The sequence below is a fragment of the Aricia agestis genome, chromosome 5, assembly GCF_905147365.1.
Source record: "Aricia agestis chromosome 5, ilAriAges1.1, whole genome shotgun sequence".
NCBI lineage: Eukaryota > Metazoa > Arthropoda > Insecta > Lepidoptera > Lycaenidae > Aricia > Aricia agestis.
The window spans coordinates 6,972,489-6,991,452 of record NC_056410.1 but is presented as its reverse complement, the minus strand read 5'-3'; the positions used below and the strand labels follow the sequence as shown (position 1 = coordinate 6,991,452).

General features: G+C 33.9%; 1 protein-coding gene across 1 annotated transcript in view; it reads left to right on the top strand.

Moving 5' to 3' along the window:
- Nucleotides 1-12,437, top strand: part of LOC121726979 (angiotensin-converting enzyme) — a 123,076-nt gene extending 110,639 nt beyond the window's left edge. Inside the window, exons 10-12 of the mRNA XM_042114644.1 lie at nt 3,734-3,874; nt 10,228-10,416; nt 11,583-12,437. Coding sequence (XP_041970578.1) covers nt 3,734-3,874; nt 10,228-10,416; nt 11,583-11,709 — 457 coding nt within the window. The 3' untranslated portion in view covers nt 11,710-12,437. The remainder of the gene's footprint in view (nt 1-3,733; nt 3,875-10,227; nt 10,417-11,582) is intronic.
- Nucleotides 12,438-18,964: the final 6,527 nt, after the last annotated feature.

Genomic DNA, 18,964 nt, shown 5'->3' with positions numbered 1-18,964 from the left:
CAGACCCACTGAATATGCATATAAAATTTGGTTAAAATCAGTAAAGCCGTTTCGGAGGAGTACGCGGCCTAACATTGTGACACGAGAATTTTATATATAAGATGAAGCTTCTGATGCCGTGACTATCCTACTTAATATTGTGTTAAAATTAATGCGAAAGTCCGTTGGTTTGTTATCTTTCCACGCCCAAACCGTAGAACCGATTTTGCTGAAATTTGGTATGGCAATACTATGAGGAAAGAACATTGGATACTTTTTATCCCGGAAAAATGTACGGTTCCCACACGATTAACAAATTTTGACGCAACGGAGTAGCGAGCATCATATAGTCATAGTGATATAGAGACAGAGGAAAAATTTAGACTGAAACTTAGATAAGTTTCAGTCTAAATTTCTGCTCTGTCTTATCTGTCTGTCTAATTTTTTCAGTTAAGAGTATGTTTGAACAAACGAAAACTAATTATTTCAGTTAAATACCTTAAGTAATTTTTAGGCGATTTGATCTTTGTAGTGAACAGACAAATACAGCAAGAACATTAAAATTATTTTCTATACTTACGGACGTGAACGTCAAGAAAAATTATTATACAGATCATATTAGTATATACGATTGCAATATGACGGAACAGATTTACATACTACTTTATAAGAAGCTGTTAATTTGTATAAAAGTACAATTTACTCGACCGCTCGCCGTAAGCGTTCCCGTTTTATCGCTAGGCAAAAAGTGAAATAACCACATAGCATGCATACTTCCATCAATCAGTGGGTTGCCCAACGAGCCGGTGAATCAGTGCGATTGTAAATTATTTGATGTACCACGTAATAGTGTGGTGCGGGTGCTAGCGAACCGCTCGAGCTAAGCGTAAGCGGGCGGAGATATCAGAGAATCTTCTTCTCATCAGTTTTTGAGTTAAGCCTTAACGGTTGTCACTAATCAACAGGAGCGCTTTAATTATTTATTATATGCATTGATATACCTACGAGTACGGGCTACGATTATATTGTACACTGTACAGAATATAATTAACAGAGCCCTTTTCATCTACGTGAGTATAATTAATTAATATTACGTAGAGCTTTCGAAATTGTTATTACCTTACTTATTAGCATCAATCATTATAGATAGTTATAGGTACAATAAGCTTCTTTGTAAGAATGCTACATACTTATGAATATTCATAAACATAGTGCTATATATTTTGTTGTGTAATAAAACCTAGAAACTTCTTAGTCGTTTTAACTTGGAACACACTATTTTGTTGAAGCAAAATATAGACTAGTAGGGATAATTACTATCGCATTCTTAGCCTCAAAACTGAGGACGCAATATTGAACCGTAAGTTATATTGTAAAAGGGCTAAAATAGAGTAGCTTGTATGAATATTTCTCGTGCGTAGACGCACTATAACGGTGATACCGGCTTACTTCTAAAACTGGTTGCATTGTCTAAAATTTTATGAAACATGTAGAGCATATACATAATTAGTCGATCAATTTATAATGTAACAAAATATATAGCATTTCGTCATTTAATGGATACATAATTATTTCATGTAATCATGCGAAATACCTTGAAGAAACATGAAGTAATAAAATAACAACTATTATGCTGGCGACCGTAGAGTTAAAAATTATTTTAGGATATTTTATTCTTTACAGATAACTATGCTTTGAATATACACCAGGATACTGCACACTTATAGGATTGAGAGAAACATACACGTTATTTTATAGTTTTGATTGTTTTTCAGTCGTCGTTTAGGGCACTTACAGTAGACAAATTATATTAATGCAATCGCTATTGATGTTTTATATAATGCGGCCTCACAGGGACCTGTTGCCTTTAATTGCCTTGTGTCATAACGGCTTAAGTACAGGCCTATTTGTAAGTGGTACACCTAGGACACGCAGCGTGCTGCGTGATGTAACTGCTTGGTCCAGATCTGTCTCCGCAGTTCTACTGTCTGTAAATTAATGTTCATCTAAACATCCTTTCTGGTGCAATCGAATTCCTAGATGAAACTATAAGCATAACAACCATTTTTGATTCTATCGTCACTCTTGAAGCATCCTTTTACTTACTTATATTTTAAAAAAGAAAGTATATCTTTGACCTCTCCATGCTTAAAAGGCTGAATCGATTTAGATGAAATTTCGTTTGGAGACGCTTTAAGAAACGGGAAAGGACATGGGATAATTTTTATCTCAGAAAAAGGTACGGTTTCCGCGCGATAAACTAATTTTGTTGCTCGCAACTCCGTCATACAGTGTTTCATAAGCCTAACTATAATAGTGCGCCCGTCTGGGTTAAAGATGTTTTAAAAATTATGTTTTTCTTCTCTGGTTTTTTGTATTTAATTGTATACCAATTAAAAATAGCCCTGAAATATTATTTATTTATATTTTATTTATTGATTCACCAACAGAATCACATTTAACAAAATACAAAATACAGCACAGTTTTTTATGGATGAAATGTGTTCTAATGAAAGGTGAAATACAACATGCTTTGCGACAATGGGATGAAATGAAATGAAATATTGTGAATGAAATGAGTATTATTAATTAACAATATTATGTTTAAAATATATAGTAGGAGACAAGGAAAAATAAAATTGAAACAAGAAACAATAACTTCTTATAAAGTAAATAAAAACATAGTTTTAACGCTTATTGGAAAATTTTACAATACATAACGTTAATAATATTATTATGATCGGGGAAACAATATTTGCGGAATTAATTAATCGCATTCACTGTATTACTGTTATCACTAAAATGTTGTTTTAATTTACATTTGAATGCACTTAGTTTGTCGGAAAATATACAAATGTTGGGGCAGTTGGATAAAGCGTTGTAGGATCTACACAATCTTCTGAGTGGTGCGTAATGGCCCAGGGCCTCTATCATGAGCTCTTAAATCCATTCTTTTTACGTCCCTGACTGTATAAGGACGTAAAGTGAATAGATTTAAGAGCTCATAATAGGGCCCCAGGTTGGTTCTTGCAAATTTGACATTAAAGGCAGGCAGTCATTTAGGCAGGTAAAAGAGGCAGGCAGGCAGGCATTTAGGCAGGTAAAAGATTCACCAAACAAAGTTTTAATTAGAAAGAGACCCTAACTACCACAACCCTCGTTTAAAATTTTCTTTCTCTGTAAAAGCTTCCATAATTATTAATATTACATTTAATCCAGGTTAATGACTGGTATCGTAATACAACCTTTGCTATATTATTATATCACTTATCTTGACTATTATCTTTAATAGAATACTAAATCTAGATGACCTTTTCTTAGTATTCGCCAAATAAGAATAACATTTATGAAACTTTTTTAATATTATGTACATATAATACATATTTGGTAACAAAACAACATAAGTATCATAATAAGGTTTAAGTTTTCCACCCATCGTTGGATCATGATTCATGATAAATGAATAATTTAAAAAAATTATGCTATCAATATGATTGCAAAATCCAAACACTCTTGAGAGTGTTTGGATTTTCCATTTTTTTAAATTCGTCGATTGTCCGTCCTACTGAGTTATGAGAGTAAAGAATAGAAAGTAATCTTGTGTACTGCACACACATTTGGGCAGCATAAAATTACTCCTGCGTAACTGGCCAGGTTTCAATGAAACCGGCCACCGTCACCGAAACCGGTGTGGGAGTTATTATTATATGATAATGATTAATGACGTTAATGATGACTTACTTTATCTTTCCAGATACTTCGTGAGCACGATCCTGCAGTTCCAGATCCACCGGGCGCTGTGCGAGCGGACAGGACAGTACATCCCCGGCGACACCTCCCGCACACTCCACAAGTGCGACATCTACCGGAACCCGGAGGCTGGGAGGATACTTACGTGAGTACATGGCCCTATATTTAGGGTCAATTCAGACCACAACGCGACGGTATGCAATAGAAATCTGTCAATTCAGTACAAATTTAGAATTGCATCTACGCGTCGCGTTGCGGTCAGAATTGACCCTTATAAACAGACTAGATAACGCCCGCATTCTGTAACGCCAGTATTCGCTTATCTCGCTTGGAACCGTACATTTTTCCGGGATTTATAGCCCGGAAAAATGTACGGTGTAAAGGACAGTGATACTTTATAGTATCACTGTCCTTTTTCTGGACTCGAAGTATCTCCATACCGAATTTCAGCAAAATTTTTTCAACGATTTTTGACTGAAAAAATAACAGGTAGACATACTTTCGCATTTATAATATTAGTAATGGATATCCCACCAAAAACATAAATGTAGAAAAGGAGAGCCAAGTTCAATACAAACATTATGTTTGTCTAAGGACTTCGCCGTAAAAAGAATGGAGATTTAAATGAGTGCCTAATAAATAAATATTTCTATTTTCCATAGAACTTCTATGGAAAATAGAAATACATATTTATTTATAGGAACCAAATAACATTATGAACAAAAGTATTTAAGTCTATTTCTTTGCTTTATTAAATATCTTATAACACTTGCTGTTATTTAAATAATATAATATGTGAGATCTTAAAGTAGACTAGATTTAACTTGGCCAGTTTTTCAGTCATTTCATAAAGTAATTGAACATTTTAACCCTAGTTTACTACTCTCCGCCTTAAAGGCGCTAACAAAACACAAAAATTCTTGCCTCTTTTTTGATAAAACTGAACTGAACTTTAATAATGGCCATATCACATAATCTACCACAGAAGAAATGCATAGCACCAACCTTAATCATATTGTTCAATTCATGAGCAAGCATTGTTTCGGGAAGGTGTTCGTAGACAGCTTTTCAATGTCTGTCATCGCTGGATCCAAATAGGTCTCCTGTGGCGATCACATGAGAAGGAGTCCAATAATCTATTTGAATTAGCCCTTCATTAATAAACTAAAAAAAAAACACACGGTGATAGTGTACAAATACGTTCGATATTATAACGAAAAAGGTGCAATCTTAAAACCTATAATTAATAATATTGACTTTTGATTTTGATGTTTTTATCAGCTTATTTTTTACGATATTTATTCAAAACATAAAATTGCTAAAATTTTATGTTTTGAATAAATGTTTGTTTTGTTTGTTTCGAGCGGTCCGAGTGAGCAAAACTTAATCAAATATTACATAACGAACCATGCATATTCATTAGGTGTTAAAATATGTAATTAACACCTTAGGGTTATAAAAAACATTTTGATTATTTTTTTAATGAAATTGTGAATTATTTATTCATCATTAATTATTATAAATATTGATCCGTGAAATGTATGTAAATAAGAACAAGAATCATTTATTTTTAGAAACGTACAAGGTATTGTTTTGTGCAGGAGTTAATGAGTGGTAAAGTTTTGCCTATCTCCAAAAGAGGTAGAGAGCCTCAAAATGGTTAGGAGTAGAGTAGTTAGAGTTGTATTGGTGTATGTTAGGATTAACATACACCAATACTACTCTTTATGGATGGAAGACGCAACCGTGGCCGGCCTAGGAAAAGATGGCGCGATGAGCTGGAGGCGTACCAGGCCTTTGCCCAGCAGTGGGATAGCATAGGCTAACAAAAAAAAATGCTACTCTTATATATAATCTTAGATTGATAATGTAATATAACTATAAGTATATGATTCCCAAAACTCCGTTGCACCAATATTAGTTTATCTCGCGGGAACTGTATGTTTTTCCGGGATAAAAAGTATCTTATGTCCTTTCCCGGTACTCGAAGTATCTCCATACTGAATTTCAGCAAAATAGGTTCAGCTGTTTGGGCTTGAAGAGGTAACAGACTGACACACTTTCGCATTTATACTCAATACTCATTTAGCACTACTCAATACTGATGTAATCTCAGATTGATAATAATATACGTAAAAACATTCACTTTATTATATTATCCCTTGCTCCTTAAAAAAAAAAGTAAAAAAGTCAAGATAATACTACCACCAACGATGTGTATTATGCACACATCACAATTGACCCGGCGCGGGCGTCGTCGCCGGAGGAAACGGATACTTGACGTCGCGGACAATGCGGGCACTGGGTACTTAGATAACTTATATTCGATAATTTCGACACCAAAATTAGAAGTTATTATTATTATTATAAGCCTAAACTGTCCCATATTTCTCTCTCCTGCGCTACTGCTGGCCCGCCTGGCTGGTGTACCTCCAGTTCAATTAGAAATTAACAAAGATAAATTAAGACATTTAAAACGAAGATAAAATCTTGACTAGATAGTAGATAAACATCTGTTGCAATATTTTCCAGCACTGACAGGACTAAACATGATAAACTATTGCTGAGACACTCTCCATCATATCAGCTTAACGAAAGAAAACTAGATTAAAATCGGTCCAGCCCTTTGGATGACACAAAAACTGAAATAAATAATCAGTTATTTTTTCTTGTGCAAATATAATAGTGAGAGCTAAACATTTTGGCGCTTAAGGGCCTGTTTCAGCACTTCCTGATAAGGAATTCACCGATTAACTTGACAGATCAAGTATGGTCTGTTGAAAAAGTTGTGAATAGCCTATTAGGCACTTTATCAGAAAGTGGTGAAATTTAACTTACAAATAAGAAAAAGGCGTGTACACTATAAAATGTAAGTGCCTACTGCCTAGTTATCTTTCTTGTAACAAAACTTCTCAGACTGCGCTAGTAAATAATTTAAATGCCCGACTTCCCATATTGCAACACTGTGCTTATTGCACTAATCGAAATTAATTGTTTATACTGTAGTGTTGCCAAATCAAAATTTTCGCATATTATTATGGTAATATTGCAAATTGCATTACTTACATAATACGACTAAATTTACCTTAAAAAAGGAGGTAAGTATTTTATATTTAATGTTAGGTGTAGATTTTTATTTTATCAAGGCTATATAAAATTATAAGTAAAAAAACTACCACTTCCCTCCATGAAGTGTTCTCCTTTGATAAAGTAAGAGACCCTTATAAAATCTGTAAAAGCCGTTTGCTGCTAGACTTTCCTTTGAGGTCCACCGTGTAGTAAAAATATTATAAAAATAAAATGTAGCCGGAGATGGATGGAACATTTGCTAATCAATCTTTACTAATATAATAATTGCATTTATGAACTTTAATTTCATTTTATCTGTCTATTTGAAAGCGCCTCCTTAAGTTCAAAAATATAAAAAAAATATTTGCGTATGTATTGATAATACCTTTTTTACCATTTCTTGGATTAATATTTAAAGTGATTATGTCAACAATGTACTAAAGAATGAAGATCTTAAGAAGTTATTCGTAGATCTCTACGTTTTCTCATTTCTGCCCAATTAGACAAGTGGCAAGCGATTATCGTAAACGCTAACAAAATGTATGCGATTTGACATAAGTCATCGCTTCGCTTGCGAATACTAATGTCAAATCCCATACATTTTGTGGCGTTGGCGTTTACGATAATCGCTTGCCGCTTGTCTAGGCCCTCTGATTACAATATGTTTGATGGTAAACTAATAAGTCATAACAAAGGAGGCGGTTAATCTAGCAGTGAAACGGACAAATTATTTTTGATTTATTATCGAATTTCGATCGTTAATACGTCCATTCCGTTCTGTTAAACTAATTAATTGTTTATGCAATCGCCATTTTTAATTTTGTTGCCACACCGACGAACTGCCATCGGAGACCTCACCTGCCGAATATATTTATTAGTGTGTTATTTATAATACGCGTTTCACAATGTAGAACAAAGTTACTGTAGTCGCACACATCAAGATCACAAGTAAGGCTGAGTTACAACAGCAATACTAAGAATGGAGGCAACATTTTCTGTAATTATCTTAGTGTCAATTGACAGGGTGCTAAACTTTATCTAGACTTGGATCACTTTTCAAAAGCTCTTTATCATTCTTTGGGCGATAGAGCCACAGATTAAAATAAGAATTAGATTATTAGATGTTCTGACTTCATCTAAGACTTTACTAAGTCCTAGTGAAGTCAGAAAGTCAGTTTTTACTAAAACTATAACCACACATTATGATATCAGAAAATTGTATGAATCCAAATGTGTATTACTGTTTGTTACCTACCACATATTTTGAACCAATTAATATGAATAAAATTAATTCGGAGCCAGTATGAATTCCGGGAATGGCAATGTGTTTGCTATGAAAAATATTTAATGCTATGGTTTTTAAGCCTGTAGCCACGTTATAGACCTATCGTCTCGCATATTCTGGCTAGGTTTTGATATCGTACATGTTTGTGGTAAAGAAATTAGAGTAGCCTATTTATGTAAGTCAACTGCCGTAAAACAACACTTCGGCTGCGGCTTATGTAAATTGATTTATACAATTCCTTCCTAGATAACACCTCTATTATTTAATAGGTCTGCTCTATTATGTATTGTAATTACTGTTTTGTTTACTGACCTGAAATAATCGTTAACGCAACCTGGGCTGGCTGTTACCGATTTCAGCAGTTCAAAATAAAACAGAAAGTTATAAAGTTCGTCCTGTTGTTTTTAAGAGTTGGTTTATAAACTTTCTGGACCATATTATTATATATTTGAGATGAACGTTTTCTTTTTGTAAATCCCATTATATTTCTGATTTAGTAACGTGATATAGGTACTTGAAAGAGCACATTACTTGAGTATTTCGGGTAAGAACCGTAAGAATGCAAGTTTGAGTAATAACTAATGCTTGAAAGCAGTGCTATTACAAATACTTTGCATTCTTATCCAAACAATTTGTGAGTTGCAATAGCTGCCTTTTGTTTAATAATCAAGAGTTTGCAATTTACTTAAGGTGTTACAATGGAGTAAACATACATACCGCATAGATGGAAAACTGCCAAAATACTTTCTTTTGTCGTCGTCGGTGGAACTGCAGCAATAAAACTACCGCATAGCATTTTTATCATCTTATGCAATTATAATTCGCATACGTCTAGTTGCTAGCATACAAACGCCGTGCCGCACGTTAAGGAACCACACCCTGAGCCACACCGAACCGAAGTCTGACGAACTGACACGACGTGATATGAATGTTAGGTATTTTTTGTTACGGAATTTATTGATGCGGTCGCCACGCTCAAAGCTCGCATTAAAAGCTATATTATAATATCTTAAAACATATAGGTTTTGTTAGAAGGCGTGCTTACTGCTTACAGTTAGAATTGAGAGCCATTTCGACTGGTTAACTCAATTATTAAGTTGTCATGTAAATGAGGGTGATAGTGGATTATGCATTATTCAGTGATGGCAGACCAGCCTTGTTACCGTGTTAGCCGAGGTCAGAATGGAAAGATGACAACCTTAGAACCCTAGTCATTAATTAGTCCATTATTTTTATAGCTTTTGTGTAAAGACTTAGTACTATTAGAAGTTGTAAACACAGATTTTAGAAATAAGAGATAATAATATTATGTGAGGGCAAGGCACGCGTCGAAAAATCGTGTGCAATCGTGTACAACAGTTTTAGTTTGAGCAAAATATGCACACGACTTTTTTGTAATATTTGTATTCAGACGCTCACGATTCATGTATACTTGCAAAGTGCAATTCAGAATAATCTCAACAGTATTACAATTATGACATATTATAAATGTGTAATAATTGTAATACTGTAATTGTGTAGGTATGTGTTTGAATAACTGACGAAATCGGCTCCCGTTCAAAAAGCGCTTGACGCTTCATAACATTTCTTCTTAGTAACGGGGGAACATAAACTCTATATAGACAGCTCTACGTAATCGTAAATTTATACATAAGCAGGTGACTTTAAAGTCATAGCGATCCCCTATGAGCTTTGTTTACATATAGATCGTAATTAATTGAAACGGATTAAAAATTAAAAGTCATGAAATTCAAAAGCAAATTAGGTCAAGGAATATTTATATAATACTCATTTATTTCAATTAGTATTCATAACCGTTTGAATTTAAAAAAAAATCTAGAAAGAAATCATAAAAAAATTCTTAATGAATACAATAATAATTGTTATTTGTAGTTGCTTTGTTATACATACATATATAGTAACAAAGATATACTACGGATAGGGGGCCCACAAAATAGTTGGTTTTTATGGTTTATGGTTCAGAGAGATATTGTAATGATTGAATTTAAATAATAAAAACTATACATTATTATTTGTCAAACTCTACAATATGAATGTTTCTGAGTGCCACAGTTAGATATCTAAATATAAGTTGAACATAATAGTTAGTTTAAAATATACATAATAGTATTACTTCTTTCCAGGCGTATAATGGAGCGTGGATCCTCTGCACCATGGCAGCAGATACTACAGGAGACGATCGGCGAGGGACGGCTGAATGGTCAGGCGCTCCGGGACTACTTCAGGCCTCTCGAGGACTGGTTGAGGAGTGAGAACCTCAGGACTGGGGAATACCTGGGCTGGAGTTACGATGGAGACTACTGCAAGTTCAGGTAAGGAATTTTAGTACTCGTAGCTACAAGGCATTATAGCGGTGAGAATCGAACGTAACGTAAGAAAATGGTTTAAACCACTAAGGCCCACTTGCGCCAGACTGGGTTAACACGCTTAACTCTGAGTTAAATTTTACTTCGAATTTAAATTCACATCATGTCTTGCACCACCAAGAGTAAGGAGTTAACCTCGAGTTAATTTTTTAAATTTTTAACCCACCGATGTCGGAGGGTTAATTATTTAACTCAAAGTTTTGGCGCAAGTGGGCCTAAGTTATTAATATCTACAATTATACTGAAATTCTAGTCGCAGTAGCTTGCTTATAAATGATAATATCATAGTCAGGTTGTGTAAACCAAATCTTCCCAAAAATATTGATTGTGAAATGGGAAGTGATTCTCACACATGGAGTCACTAACAGTTAAATATTATTCTTTTACTAGCTGTCCCGGCAAACGTTTCTTTGCCATATAAAGACGTATATTTCGGCCGAATTATTTTATTGAAGTGACTAAATAAGTATGTCACCATGGCAACGTCCATCGCTATCCCGTCGCACAAACAATGGTCGCCGTCAGTCTCGAGTTGTAATAATTTACTATTATTTATTCAACAAATGCACTTATCAATAAAAAAGTACCCAGTAGCCGAATCTCAGACCCACTGAATATGCATGTAAAATTTGGCTACAATCAGTAAAGCCGTTACGGAGGAGTACGCGGCCTAACATTGTGACACGAGAATTTTATATACAGGGTGTAACAAAAATAAGTGATAATACTTTAGGGTGTGTACGTGTTCCTTGTAGAGAGTTCACTGTGAGAGTAGCAGCGCTGAAAGATCAAAAAAAAAATTCAGTTTCGTATGGGGAAACTCGTGACGCTCGGGCCCTTGCTCATACAAAAGTGAAAAAAAATTTTGCTCTTTCAGCGCTGCTACTTTCACAGTGAACTCTCTACAAGGAACATGTAGACACTCTAAAGTATTATCACTTATTTTTGTTACACACTGTATATAAGATAGTCAGGTGAAATGGGAAGTGATTCTCACACATGGAGTCACTAACAGTTAAATACTATTCTTTTATTAGATTTTTCTGTATTTTATATGCATCAAATTCGGTCAGTATATTACAATTATTTTAATACTTTGTATCACATTTCAGCATCGAAACCGCCGGTCTACAAGTGTATGGAGGTTTCTACAACGCGGCTACATCTCACTACAGCGTCTCCACGTATATCGGCATTCTACTGACCTCCATGTTCACCACAATGTTTCTACGATGGTGATTTTTTCACAAAAAATATAAAAAAATAATTATGTAAAAATCTCATTTTACCAATAAAATCATTTATGGTAGAGTTTTGTTACGAATTAAAAGTATTATACTGTTTAAGGATCTTATATTTAAACATTTTGTATGATGCGTAAAACATTATGTAAATACTAACAAAACGTATGCGATATTTTGTAAACTGTGTTTTATGTATAAACTTTGATAAATTTGGAAATCACTGCTCGAAAAAATGTAGTCTGTTACGTATTTGGATGAGATACGTATCGAATATATTAATCGTCTGATAAAGTTTGCATAAAATTACTATAAATATTTCCAAAAGCTGCGGTATTTTGTTTCTATTTATTTCAAAGATATTTTTGTTGATTGACCATTTAAGTTTTATCTTGGCCAATCTATTTCAATTAAAAATACATTTTAGAAACCGCAACTTTAAGAGCTATAGAATGTTTTATTTTGTTTACTTTTATAGACAATTTATTAGCAAAATACTAAAAATATTTAATTTCATAACGAAATGTGTATCGAAATATTTACAACTGTAAGTAAATACATTTTTATGATATTAATGAAATACGGGTTAGAGACGGTTAGAAGTTATAACAAAAGCATACAATAATATAATTTAAGTAATAAGCGATTTTTAAGTTTTAATACTAATTATTACTATTGTTTCCTTGAATCATACAAGGATTTATGACAGGTACTTCATTAATTTTAAGAAAAAAATTGATAATATTAATTTTGTTATGCGTACCCATAAACATGATGATCGTACTATATTTTTGTAAATATGCAATAAAAAAATTTAATTATGCGTTGCTGTATTTTTTTTATTTTTTAAATATTTGAATAACAGTTTGACAATATTATACTTGAACTATTAAAAACGCTTAACAGCGCTTTTTCACATACAGTTACAAATAATATTAATATCTAATATAATATGAAACATAATACAATATATTATGTAGTCAATGCTGTTATTTCTCTCCTGCTTAATAATTTTAGATACTCACTAAATTTAGAGCAAAATAGAGCTGCAAATTAAACAACTAAAAAGCTTTTCGTTTATGCCTAAAGGAACTAAAATCGACTTAACCTTCTCCAAAGCTTAAGCTTTCATTAGCTTTAAGTTTCCTCCTCTGAACTTTACCGATTATAACTAATCTCTCAAAGTGCAGATCATGAGCTAAACGAATCACAATCGGAGGGTGAGTGAATTGCCCCATAATGAATTTAAATTTTATCGTTATGACTCCATCTTAGCACCCGCATCGGTCCCCCACACCCACACTTCTGAGAACGGTCTGCGGCCATGATGTAGGGAACTATATCATTTACTCCAGACATACATGCCTAACTATAATGTAGATCGGTAGGGAGTTTATGGTAAGTGATCATACAATTGCAAATTGTAAGCATGAAATCAATAAATTTGTTGTCCTGAGTTCTAAAGACATTCTGCACGTTGGCCCAAGATGGAAACTAACTGTGATTGCCATCATGATTGCTGTAGTTATCACTTATCAGTATGCACAAACTATGTCGACCATAAACTATTAATGCCAAATGTGCCGGTCTACCGGTTCGCAATAGCCCGTATTATAATATATTTATCCTTCATGAGCCAATTTGGGAAGACAACAAAACTTTATTACTAATGGAGTTGCGGGTGTCATCTTGCTTGTCGCCAAACTTGTTTATCCCCCGGGAATCGTATATTTTCCGGTTTAAAAAGTATCCTATGTCCTTTCCCAGGACTGAAAATTTATCCATACCAAATTTCAGCAAAATCGTTTTAGCGGTTTGGCCGTGTAAGGTAACAGACAGACAGATAGACACAATATATTCGCATTTATAACATTATATATTAAGTATGGATGTCGATAGTATACAATTTTGTAACTTATTTCGGCCATAGAGCCACCAACATTTATTTGGATTTAAGTTTAAAATGTCAACGGAACTTTATAGCGGCTAAGGATTATAGCTGACAAAGGGTTCAATATGAGCTCCACGATAACACGGGGGGTCTAAGTATTGTGTGGTGTATTCGGTCACGTACCACGAATGTAGAGACAGTTTAACGCCAAATCGTGACTTTTGAATGGGGCGGATTTAATATCAATGATATTATTATATCTATATAATAATATCATTGATATTAAATCCGTATCTATACCTAAGAAAAAACTATAAAACATTTTTTTTCTAACAAATTTAACAAATTATTGTTTTGTAATTGGCTCTTAATACGTATGCAAAGTGTTGCAAAGTTGCAAAGTTTGGTGTTAATAAGACTACTGGAGATAGGTAAAAACCGTGCTCAAAGATTCCGTTACATACACACATCAAAATTTGCTGGCACATATTAAGTAAAAATAATTATCAGGAACGCTAATATTAAACCGTTTATTATTATTTGCATTCGATGTTATTACTTGTAAATGAAAGCGTGTATGTGTGTAATAACTGTATTTTAAAAAGATAAAACCGAATTCATAATTGTGCGTATTTTGAGAATTAAAAAACTTCCTATCTCCAAAACTACTGAACCGGTGATTTGATAAAATTTGCATCATTCCCTAAGTTTAACAACACCTAGTACAACAAAAAAAGAATTACTGAAATATGAATGGTAGTTCCAGAGATATTCAAGCACAAACATAAAAACATACATAGTACATAGTACATACATACATACATACATACACTTTTGAAATTTGGCACATTTGTTCAGACGCTGATATAGACTAACATAATATTATACGGACATTGGGCAGTTCTGGAAATATTACATATTACATACGCGTCGAAATGATATCCTCCTTTTTTTGAAGTCGTTTAATTAGTTTTAAAACGTTCCTATAATATATTAATGTATAAGCAAGGTTGCCAGCAAACTCTGGTTATAATTAATAAAGGGTCTATACATATAGTAGAAGGAAGTTCCGCTAAATCGTTTCCTACTTACAATTTTCGTTATTAAAATGTTGAGGAAGCTGAAAATTGTAACAGAAGGTATAATAATATTATAAGTTCCTTTAAAAAAATATAAACGAACTACGGTGAAAAAAAAACACATTTTGTAACATCTAGCTATGAAATAAACGCCTTACTGGACTAACTAGCAAAATCAGAGTTTCAAGTAATTTTCTGAATTAATTTATAGCTCTTATCTAAGAATAGAAAATTGCTATTTTATTTTTCACAGTATCTATATCTAGGTGGTATAATATCCATGAAATTTACTATATCCAACTATAATATTAAAAAGGTGAAAGTTTGTGGGGTGTGAGTATGTAATATATTGTTTGCTACTACTTCACGCTTATAATAATACTCCCCACACCGGTTTCGGTGACGGTGGTCGGTTTCATTGAAACCAGGCCAGGTACGCAGGAGTAATTTTATAGTGCCCAAGTGTGTGCGCAGTACACAAGAGCACTCTCTATTCCTTTTACTCTCATAACCCAGTGGGACGGAAGACCGACACGACTGGCGAGAGATCAGGCGCAGGACCAACTTTTTACATGCCCATCCGACGCATGGATCATCTTACTTGTCAGACAATCAGGTGATCAGCCTGCATTGTCCTAACCAAACTTGGAAATAACATGTTTCCAACGCGGGATTCGAACCCACGACCTCCGGAGTCGAGAGCGACGCTCTAACCACTAGACCACTGAGGCGTTCACTTCACTTTCACTTCACGCTTAAGAGGATACACCAAGGGCGAGAGAAATTGAAAATAGGTATTTGAAAATGTATTGCTGTCTCACCAATCTCAAGTCTCCCACCGCAGAGCGCGATAGAGACAACACGACAAAAGTTCTAATAAAAGAACAGAAAAACTTCGATTCGTTATCCGCTGATTCCTTCTCCAAAACTTAACCGATTTAAATACTTTTTACAATTAGAATTAAAGCAAGGCTTGATCTGTGTTCCTATGTTTTATTTTTTTGTATATTCTAGCCAGTTTTGTTTTCTGGGTGTTTAAACACAGATGAAAATCTGGCCATTTTTTTTTTTTTGGGTTTTTGGACGTTCTTATCTTTTTTAATAATAAAATTATGAAAAAATGAAAACATAGGGACATGCTAATAGTGGCCATAGATATTCAGGAAAAAATCATAACTCTACCGACATTATCCAGAGAGGAAACAGGGGACAATGTTTGTATGGCAAAACGGCGCGCCGTTTTGCCACCGGCTAAGCTTTTGCCGCGGCGGTGTGGACTCCTCTTAAGCGGCTGGAGCAATTTCGATAAAATTTGGCATGGAGTTAGCTACTTTTTGCTTCGGAAAAATGTTTTATTCCTATGGTAAAATCAATGAAAATGAAGTCGCGAAAAATCATCTACCGTTAATACGTATTTACTTTCACTAAAATCGCTAGTAACAACGCGGGGTACAGCTAGTATTCAACATACGAAAGATAATAATAATATGTTCAATATATAAGTAATAAACCAATAGATAAGTATTCGATAAGCGCAAAAACATTCCTAATATCGCCGTTTTCTTTTGTGTTTCCTTGACTTATCTAATCATCAATATTGCCTGCAACTTGAGTTAACTTAAGTATGTTTATGAAGGTATCTGTTGCTTGAAATAGGATTCTATGGCAATAGTTGTAGGGTTCAATTTTGTTAACAGCGTATTCTCATGGAAGCTGTAGGGGGTGTAGCAATCCAATAAAGCAGGCGTCGCGGTGGCGCGCTCGACTACACTAGTTGTGGTCCGCCATTATATAATATCCGTCACAAATTACAATATTAGACAATGGACACGTAAAATTCTATTCACTATACTTACGGTATATGTACCATCGTGAAAATTGATTCCTAGGTAGTTGACAGACCAACGTCATCGTCGGATCATGTCAATTCAATGTTAATTATTGTGATCTGTCGGCTGAGTTCCACGTAACGCGACCAAACTACGTAGATCCCCATCTGCCTAGGAATCAACTTCTCTGGTAGCACTTTTATCCATACAGCCACTTTGAAAGTACCTCAGTAATGTGAAAAGCAAAATACTTGTTGTTGCTGCCGGCTCTTTTTTGACAGGAACTTTGTTTATTTACACAGCAAAAAACTATTTCATTATTCATAACTTACAAAAAGTTTTTTTATGTTCGTATGTAGGTATTATCAAGATAATATTGCAATGAATTATATAGACTTTTCTCTAGTATACAAAGCCTGGAAATTAATCCCAGAGTCTAAACTGTCTCTTGCTGATAACACTAATTCTCATTCAGATTTTAAAGTATCTAGTAACTTTCTATAATTAAACTAAATGATAGACCTTAGCAATATTCTTTTTTATGAAAATGTATTAAAAACACGATTTCTCGCGGATATAAGCAACGTAGATATCAGCTATGCGGGCTTTTACTATTATTTAAGGTTCAGCAATCAAGGGAAATGTTTTTAAAAGCAGTTATTTCAATGAGCTATGCAGGTTTTCCACCCTCATTTCGTTTTGTTACCCTGGTACTGCATTTCAGACGCATCCCTTTTCAAATTCTGCGGCGCCTACATAAAAGCAACGCCACAAGCAGGTTTGTTTACGAAAGTAAGTGATATACCTACCGTCGGACATATTAAATTTATTATTGAAAGAATGCACAATTATTGAAAGTGAACAATTAAAATAAGTAGAACTAGATTTTAACACACCAAAGTTAAAAGGTTGCTAACGATCCTTCTAAAACATAATTTAGTAGATTTTATATCTAGATTCAAATAAACAGATTCTTCAACATTATATTATATCTCTAGAATCCATATTACTTATTACTTAATATTATAAATGCGAAAATGTGTCTGTCTGTCTGTCCTTCCGTCTATCTGTCTGTCTGTCTGTCTGTCTGTTACCTCTTCACGCTCAAACCGCTGAACCGATTTTACTGGGCAGACCAAAAGGAGATACTTTGAGTCCCGGGAAAGGACATAGGATACTTTTTATCCCGAAAAAATGTACGGTTCCCGCGCGATATATGATTTCTTGCGCAACGGAGTTGCGGGTGTCATCTAGTATAATATTAAAACGTTGAAGAGTTTGTTTATTTGAACGCGCTAATCTCAGAAATTACTCGACGATTTGATATTATGATTTGGGACAGATAGAGGTAACCACGGGGGGAAGGACAAAGGCTATATTTGTGGAAAAATATAATATTATGTTTCCCGCGGAATTCCTTACACGGGCGAATCCGCGCGAACCTTCAATAAGTCAAGAAGGTTCGAATGTTAAAGCTTATTCTAGAATCTAGATAAAATGAATTCATTTTTCAATTCAATAAATAGCGCTTAAAAATTCCTATTACAATTAACCCTAGAAGCCCAAACATATTTTTCCAGCTATAAAGCCCAAGCATACGTCACAACGACGTGTATATAGTAAAGTCACTCGATTTCACCTTTTTATTTTAGAATATGCAGATTTTGTAAATTATTTATTTAAAGTATGTTATAATGAAATGAAAAAATGCAATTTTAAAAATATATAATTTTTATTAACACTATAATAGACAAAAGAACAAAAAAAATAACAAAAATTAGATCCTCTCAGGTTTTTTTCTTATAATAATAAAAGTTCTATATAAATCAACTTTTTAAATGTTTCTCCTTAAAATTAAATCATCTCTTATCAATAATAAATAAGAAAATGTATGTAATTCAGTCTCTAAATATATTATTCACAAATGTTAATATTGTGTTCTCCGCATACCGCTTTTTTGCATTTCAAGCACTGCGATTTGATCATCCGCCTTTTTTATAGAAGCAAAACCCACGATATCGTCGTTTTATTTTGTTCAGGCTCATCACATGATGTCTCTGGTGTTGTCTGTGGTGCAAGTTTTATTATAATTGTTAAATTTTGTTGCAAATTCTTCTGCAAAGTAGGTGTCTCCAAATGTTTTGCCATCCATGGTTCCGTCAACTGTGTGCTCAATATCTTCATAAAGTCTTTACGACTAACTAGTTTTTCCTTTTGGTTAACTTTGTTATGACAATATAATTATAATATAGGAATTCACAAAAGCCATGTTTAAAATACCATAGAAGACCGCCATTGGCCACCTATAAGTTTTCCTATAAGAACTAAACTAATTCCGGAAAAGATGCAGGATTTTATGGGTTTTCTGGTCCATTTTCTGGACTTGTATTTTCTACGTAGTCCACCACTTCATCTTCTACGTCACTCATAACATCATCATGAGTAACACAATCT